Here is an 8,707-nt window from a genome sequence, read left to right as displayed (position 1 = left end):
ACATATATAGGTGCTCACTAGGAAAAAGAGACAATCAACTTCCCATGCAGACAATTAATAAACTTCCCATTCTTTCTCTCTTTTAATTTAATTCTCATATTATCCTTATGAAGAGGATACTATCATTATCCTCATTTTACAAATGTGGAAACTAAGGCACAGAAACATTGAGTGACTTAATATCACAAGAGGCATGAATGAAGTCATAAGTGCTAACGAGGTGGAATTCAAGGGACTGTTCCTTGTTTGAATGAATGAGTGAATAAATGACTGAGTAAACTTTTGTAGATGAAAGAATATGGGTGCATCTTTGAAAGAAGAGAACAGAGGAACTATTGGCTCCTGAGAAAATGTCTAAGGTGGCTGGGTGTGAAACTCTTGATAAATGTTGGGAATTGAGAGAAAGTCAATTTCCATTAGGAAGGTGAGAAATCCTCAGAATTGGGTTCCAGAAGAAAGAGGAAGGAAACTGAGAGGAAGAGAAGTTGAGAGGAATTGAATTGTGTAGAATGTCTTAAATAAAGGGATTCTCACATCGTGTTATCCCCATTTGTACCACCAAAGTTCATCCTTTGAGAGCTCTTCCTGGCTCCATACCTGCTTCCCACAGCAGGTACTCTGATGACACTGCTAAACCTCTAGTTCCCTTGGTCCTTTTTTCTCTGGGTGATGGATATTCAACTCAGCTGCAAGGAAGGGCGTGGAGTGAGTATCAGTTGCACTCCCTCCTTCCTTTGATCTGTAGGTGAGAGGAGTAAGGGACATATTTACCGTTTCTGGGGCCTTAGAGCTTGAATTCTTATAGATCCTCATTAAATTAATTGTTCCATGGTTTCTCTAGTCTCTGAGCAGTTTGATTCTCATGAAAGAGCCAAAATAGAAAGGAACTTTTTTCCTGCTAGTTTTGTGCCCTTGGGGGCATTTTTGATGCCAGCTACACGTATCCCCTCCCCTGGGCCACTTAGTCATGATGTTCTTTTCTCCGTGGATGTGACTTCCATTTTCTTCTCCCATGAGAATTTCCTCAGGATCTGAAATGGAATTTCTTTGTCTATCAAAGGCAACAGCAGACACACTTTTCAAGACCACATGAGTTCCAAGCACCTTGACTTTACTATTGAAGGTGCCACCTAGAAAAATGCCCAAGTATGCAATGACAGAAGGATGGCGAAAGGTGGATGAGCGAACTGTAAAGGCAGGAATCTGGGTACCTACAACTTTTCAGGGCCAAAGCAAGTCCACTGGGCAGTCCTCAGTGTTTCAGTCCATTGAGTATCGGCCACCTTTGTCAATTCACGGGGGAGTTATTTTTATAGCCTAAGTCAAACATTATTAAAACATTTCCCAAAAATAAGAACAGTAGAATACTTAGGGTGTCCTCTTTGAGGGAACATTTTCAGCCTGAAGAGGTCATCAACAGGATGACACCTTTTCAACCAGAAGGGCAGACCCCCTGCAGGGTCTACTATACTCCTGTTATTGTATCAAGTGGTGAGCTACCCATCTGACTAATGCTTTATTCCTGGATGAACCCCCTACCTCTCCTCCCCGCAGGGCTGCCATTCCTGGATCATGCTTCAAGTGAAGGCATCAGTCTCCACTAAAACATGCTCCAAGGAAACTGTTCTGTGAAACCCATATTCGGATCTGAAGAAAGAAAATTACTAGATACATTGCTCGGAACAACACTCAATGACTTCTGTATGAGAACAATGTTGCTAAGTGTCTTTATTGTCTGTCTATCATTTGAATAGTTAAAGTGTGTTTATTTTATCAATGTCCCAAATCTTATCATTAATCCAGTCTCCCTGACTTATATCTGTTATAGAAAATAGAGCCAAGTCTGGGGCTCCACTGTAGCCTTTGTACAGGGATCTATGGTTCATTATTGTCACATGTAAGAATGTTTGGGGGAAGAGAGTCAAGAGGCAGGAGCATCTTATGTAGAGTCTTCTAGGCCACTGGGAAGTCTGTGACTTCTACTAGTCCAGTAGTCCCCCCTTGTTTACAGGGGATATGTCCAAGACCCCCTTCACCCAGTGGATGCCTGAAGCCATGGACAGCACCAAATCTTATATGTCCTATGTTTTTTCACACACATACATACCTATGATAAAATGTAATTTATAAATTAGCACAGTAAGAGATGAACAACATTAACTAAAAATAAAATAAAACATTTATAACAGAATACTGTGATATAAGTTACGTAAATGGCTTTGGGCCATTGCTAAGTAAAGTAAGGGTGACTTGAACACAAGCACTGTGATACCACAACAGTCAATCTGGTCACTGAGATGGCTACTCAGTGACGAACCAGCAGGGAACTGGGTGTCTACAGCCTGGAGACTCTGGATGAAGAGATGATTCATGTCCTGGGCAGGATAGAGTGGGATGGCACAAGATCTCATTACACCAGTCAGAACGGTGCATGATTTAAAACTTAGGAATTGTTTATTTGTGGAATTTGCTATTTAATATCTTTGGACCACGGTTGACCACAGGTAGCTAAACCCACAAATAGCAAAACTGGAGAAAAGGGGGACCATCACACTGAGGGTTTGTGGTCATCCATTTATGGAGATCCTTGTTGGTGTGAGTGTGTGGTTTTCTCCAACCACTTTGGATGTCACAGAGAATGGGAGTAATTGGCTTTTTAAAAAATGCTCTACAAAACTACATATTTAATATGTGTAGTTTTATGAGTTTGGACATAGGTAAACACCTGTGATACCATCACCACTATCAAGGTAGTAGACATATCCAACACATCCTAAATTTGCCTTGTGTTCCTTTTTTTGGTGGTAAAATATTTAACATGAGATCTGCCTTCTCAACAAATTCTGAAGTGTACGATACCGTATTGTTAACTACATTGCACAGCAGATCTCTAGAACTTGTACAGAATCATGGATGAGTCTGAGAAGCACAATATAGAGACTGACAGCTGAGAGCCCACAGGGCTCAGAACAAGTCCTCACCACACCATTTCATTTGTTAATAAGGACATATGTTAAACCATTTTATTTTATAATGGCTTGTTATTTAGCATTAGCTAGCCGATATAGTAATCCATGTGAACAGAACTGAGGGCAGTTATAATAATCTGCTACTTCTTATTTTTAAAAGATTTTTATTTATTTATGTTTTAGAGAGAGGGAAAGGGAGGGAGAAAGGGAAACATCAATGTGAGAGAGAAACATCAATTGGTTGCCCCTCATATGTGCCCTGATCAGGGACCAAACCCATATCCCAGGCATGTGCCTTGATAGGGAATCGAACCAGCAACACTTCACTTTGCAGGATGGTGAGCAACCAACTGAGCCACATCGGTTGGGGTGTCTGCTGTTTCTTATTTTTGGCACTTATTCTGATACTTTAACATCATTCCAGATAAGTCTGTTGTTTAAGTTAACTTCAGATAACTGAATTAAAAGTGACTACAGTGAGGTTCCTTTCTAGGTATCCAGCAGATCTTGCAAGGACATGTATGCTTGTAAATTAAAACTGGTGATGCTGAATCTATGCATAGGCAGTAATTTCTTATGAGTCAGTCACTTCTGATCATGAAAACTGAGGAAATTCCTTTGTTTATAATGAATGATATTGTTCATTCATACCCCTTTGGTGTTTATGATGAAATTTAGAAAAAGATGAGATATTTTATTCAGGGCAATGGAAAAGTCATATTTGTAGTATCACTGAAATTGTTTTTTAGTTTTAATTTTTAAAAGATTTTATTTATTTATTTTTTAGAGGGAGGTGGAAGGAAGGGAGAAAGAGTGGGAGAGAAACATAGATGGGTTGCCTCTTGCATGCCCCCAACTAGGGACCTGGTCCACAACCCAAGCATGTGCCCTGACCAGAAATCGAACTGACGACCTTTCAGTTCACAGTCCACTCAATCCACTGAGTCACACCAGCCAGGGTATCATCACTGAAGGTTTTGAAGCAGAAACAGTAAGATAATTCCATGAGAAAGCATGACCCCTGCTAACCAACCCTGTACTGCAATGATTACCCCCACATCAACACTGGTATTTGTGCCTCAGGAAGTAGATGTACAGCTTGAAAAGAAATTTAATGCATAGTAATGTAAAGTACAATTTAACGTTTGCTTTGTCAGAATCAAAGTGTTTGCCAAATCTGTTTATTCAAATTTCTGTTTCTATGTAGATGCCACTAGGAGACACATCTTTGACAAGCAGGTTTTGCCAGTGACTATGATAGGCAACAAGGACATAGAGCTGAATAAGACAACAGCATTTGAACAAGGAAAATAAAACTCAAAATGTTATAAAACACACCAGTATGTTAAAGTCCACGTTAGCAAGAATAGCAGTTAAAGTGTTGATTAAAAAAGGAATGACAGACATGAAAGTAAAAAGCTGTGGCCTCAGATTTTCCTCATTTGAAAATTATAGAAATGGCCTAGTTGCCAAGCTTAGCTTTTTCCATTGGAGTGATAAAACTTATGGCTATTTTATTAGTAAAACTAAGGAATTATTACATGGGTGATATTTTTCATTCTAGAAGAAATTACTCTTAAGCAATCCAAGCAGTTCCATGAGGTAAATGAAAATTTAATGTCCAAGATTGGGAATAAATTTGGAAAAACAGGAAGAAAAAAATTGATATCAAAGAAAACTATCTGATATCAGAAGAAGAAATTTAAATAAAGGAGTTACTTAAATTGTACAGAGAAATTGAATAAAAATTCCAATAAATAAATAAAAGGAGCAATTTGTGTTTCCACAATCTGATTAAAGAACTGTAAATTCTGACTACAAGTCCTTGAGTCCTATAGTAATGGCGACTTCATCAGCCCCAGGACAATTGTCCCTTGTTTACCCACCATCCAAAAAAATCTTTTCAGAGCCCCCTTTATGTCTTTGTTCCTGAGGCTATAGATGAAGGGGTTCAGCATGGGTGTGACCACAGTGTACATCACTGAGGCTGTTGCACTTGACTGTGAGCTGTGGGTACCAGCAGAGCTGAGATACACTCCTAGGACTGTACCATAAAATAAGGACACAACCGAGAGGTGAGATGCACAGGTGGAAAATGCTTTATACTTCCCCTGAGCTGACGGGATTGCTAGTATGGAGGACACTATCTTGAAGTAAGAGTAAAGGATCCCAGCCAGAGGACCAAGAGCTAGTAGCACAGCTGAAGAATACATCACCATGTCATTAAGAAAAATGTCAGAACAGGTCAGTTGGACCACCTGATTGAGTTCACAGAAAAAGTGGGGGATTTCCAAAACTCTACAGAAGGACAGTCTCAAAACCATTAAGCACTGCAGCAAGGAATTCAGGACATTGATGATCCAGGACACCAGAACCAACAGTCCACAGAGCTGGGGGTTCATGATGACTGTGTAGTGCAGGGGGTGACAGATGGCCACAAACCGGTCATAGGCCATCACAGTCAGGAGGAAGTCATCCAACCCTGCAAAGAGTATGAAAAAATACATCTGGGTGATGCAGCCTGCATAGGTGATGGCTTTGCTCTGTGTCTGGATGTTCAGCAGCATCTTTGGGATGGTGGTGGAGGTGAAACAGATGTCTACCAGGGACAGGTTGGAGAGGAAGAAGTACATGGGCACGTGGAGGTGAGAGTCTGAGCTGACAGCCAGGATGATGAGCAGGTTTCCCAACACAGTGATCAGGTACATGCAGAGGAACAGCCCAAATAGGAGGGGTTGTAGATCTGGTTCCTCTGAAAATCCCAGGAGAAGAAATTCTGACACTCTCGTAAGGTTCCCTGGATCCATGAGGTGGAGCTGACTTTCAAGAAGGAGAAAGAGAACAGGAGTAATTTTCATACACACCTGCATTACTTGCACAGCTCTAATGTTAGTTTATATTTTCCCATCAAGAAATTAATTTCATATTTTGGGGCAGATCTGTTCTGCTCTAGGAGTTTTCTGTGTTATGTCAGAGTAGGAATTTTTGTTCCAATCTGTTTTTTCCTAAGGTGTGTGGTATACTATAATTTTAATTAGAAATATTTCATGTATATCAGGAATACAAATTGAGTGCTGACCATGTTTTTGGCACTGTGTGGGCTGTGAGTGGAGGTGCTGAAGAATGCAAGTCCCTACACACCAATCCTGGGGAAAGAATATGGAAGCAAATAATAGAAATAATATAATATTACAGATGGTAACTAATCCTATGGAGAAAATGAAAGCAGGTATAAAGGAGAAAATAGGCTGTTCTATTTTTCATGGGTTTTTAGGCAAGACCTGCCAACAAGGTGACATTTGAGCCCAGAACTCAAGGGAGAAAGGGAGGGAGATCACTGTTATGTGGGCAAGTGTGTGCCCGGCAGAGGGAATGGTCAGTACCAAGACCTTAAGGAGAAGCTGCAGGGGTTTAGTGATTTATTCAAAGTTGGTATCAGAGTATGTGATGGGCCTTGGTTATAATTTTTCAGGTTACTTCTAGTCAGTGGGTCTCAACCAGAAATGATTTTTTCCCCAGGGTATCTGGCAATGCCTGAAGGGATACTGCTAAACACCTACAATTCACAAGAAAGCGCCTTCTGCCCTGACTCTGCCCCCTCAATTATTTTCCAGCCTCCAAAGTCAACAGTGAGAAGCTGAGAAAACCTGTTCTATAGAAGCACTTCAATCAACTTCCATATGCCTATGAACCAACAAGGATCCTACCAGAAATGCAGAATCTGATTCAGCAGGTCCTATTGCTCTCAGAGACTCTGCATTTCTGACAACCTCCCAGTGGGTGTTGATGCTGCAGGTCCTGGACTGTGGACTGTTCTCTGTGTGGCAAGGCTGTGGTTCTGTGTTAGGGTCAGGTATAGTGTGTTAGGTAGAAGATGAGCAGGATCATCCAGGGGAACTAAGGTCAGCACAGTGCTCCCCTAGATGCAGAGAGGGAGACTGGGAGAAAATGCTACACTGCTGGCTTTGACGAAAGAGGAAGGGCCCAGAGCCAAGGAATGCAGGTGGTCAGAACACAAACTGGAACTGGGGAGAAAACAGATGCTACTCTGAGCCTCTAGGAGGAACTCAGTCCTGCAGGCACCTTGAGATTAGCCAGGGAGCCATCCCAGGCTTCTGATATCTGGACTTGCTATAGCACATATTTGTTTCTTTTCAACAGCTACTGTGGGCATATTTTACAGCAGCAATAGAATCTAACAATAAACTGTCCTGACGGAACTGAGTTTCAGCTTCTCGATTTATTCATTAGTTTGCTTAGGTAAGGGCATTTTATGCTGAAAACCCACGTGGAATAGAGAAGATATTTTCAATTGATTTGCATATTAGCCACCCCAAGAGCTGGTGCAAGGAAGTCCTCTTTGCATAAATGTAAACATTGAGAACTATGATGGCTTTGTGTTAGGAAGATTTAAGGTACAAAGTGTGACCTAAAATAATCCATGACTTCATTGTAAAAAATTTGTTTCTCAGTACCATGTGCTCATTGCCTAGAAGTTGGTCAGTCCTCAATTTATATTCCCCAAGTGCATGACAGAATTTCTCATTTACAGAATAGAATAATGCCCACTTGGGGAAAAGTCTGAGTGTGGGATAGAAATTCTTATTAACTATTCCAACAGAGAAAGTAACTGAGTAACAAATTCTAAAATATTTGCAGCCTCACCAGACATGAAATCATTGAAATGAAATTATTTAGTGTTCCTCTTTAGAATTCTTAAATATTTTTCATGTGCATATGCAGCCTGAGAGAAGATACTGCAATGTCTGCCTCACTAACTGCTGCTGCAAGGTGCTGTCTACCTCACTGGTTGGATCTTTTCAATGAATACACAACATGCTCAAATGCACTTGTGTCCTAGATATTTATTACAAACACTCACTTCACTGCACTGCTCTCCACCCCTAATACTTTATTCCTTCTCCCTGAACAAGACCACTCCTCAGCAATGTTTTCATTTTACTGCACCAATTCTGTACGTCTCAGTCATTCTACAGTGTCTTCCGACTGGACTTCCATGCACATCACTTAATTGTCAAACATGGTCCCTCTATTGCAGACTCAAACAGCGTTATTAATGTATTAAATAAATTATTATAAATCAATTATTTGACCAAGAATACAGACATGGTGACCTCTGGTCTTGGGGCTTGGCTGATTAGGGTTACAGTGCCTCAGGTAAAAGTTCTCAGGTTCCAGCCTCTCTGACCGTTTCCTGTGTACCTACCAGGCTCTCAGACTGCCCTGGATGGGTTTTCTGAAAGGAAGGTCTCCGTGTGTGCCAGCCAGAATTGCTCCCAGGATGGTGGATGATGGAGACTGAAGCTCTGTCCCACAGAAGACAGCAGGAAGGACTGAAGCATCAGTTCCGGAGCCAGACTTAGGAATCACAGTGACAACCATGTCCTGTACACCAATGTTGCAAAAGCTTAGGGACTGTGCAGGGGAGATATTTACAGCTCTCTATGTCAGCATACCAGGCAAATTTCCCTTGTGTTATTCCATCCTCTGAGCATGTGGTTTCCCTCTGGGCCTCTGGAATGAGCAGAAAGGGAATTTTTCCTAATGATTCTTTGATCCCAAGAAACCAGGTTGGAAGTCAATTGAATTTAGTTTTTATGACTCTTTGTCTTGGATCTCACCCGCTTCCCAGAGGTCTAATCTCCTATTACCTTATCCCAACCCTGACTTAGCATTTTCTCCAATGTCTGAGACTAAGGAGCCCTTCGGAAACAGAT

General features: G+C 41.1%; 1 protein-coding gene across 1 annotated transcript; it reads right to left on the bottom strand.

The window, feature by feature from the left end:
* Positions 1-4,189: 4,189 nt before the first annotated feature.
* LOC112305052 (olfactory receptor 7A10) lies at positions 4,190-8,382 on the bottom strand. Its single transcript, XM_045195890.2, has 2 exons — positions 8,197-8,382; positions 4,190-5,789 (listed from the first exon to the last, which is right to left on the bottom strand). The coding sequence occupies exons 1-2, from the start codon at positions 8,370-8,372 to the stop codon at positions 4,802-4,804; spliced, it is 1,164 nt and encodes a 387-aa protein (XP_045051825.2). The 5' UTR covers positions 8,373-8,382; the 3' UTR covers positions 4,190-4,801.
* Positions 8,383-8,707: the final 325 nt, after the last annotated feature.

Source organism: Desmodus rotundus, chromosome 9 (assembly GCF_022682495.2).
Source record: "Desmodus rotundus isolate HL8 chromosome 9, HLdesRot8A.1, whole genome shotgun sequence".
In the NCBI taxonomy this organism is placed as follows: domain Eukaryota; kingdom Metazoa; phylum Chordata; class Mammalia; order Chiroptera; family Phyllostomidae; genus Desmodus; species Desmodus rotundus.
Note: the sequence above shows the minus strand (reverse complement) of the source record. Positions and strands in the feature narration are given on the sequence as shown.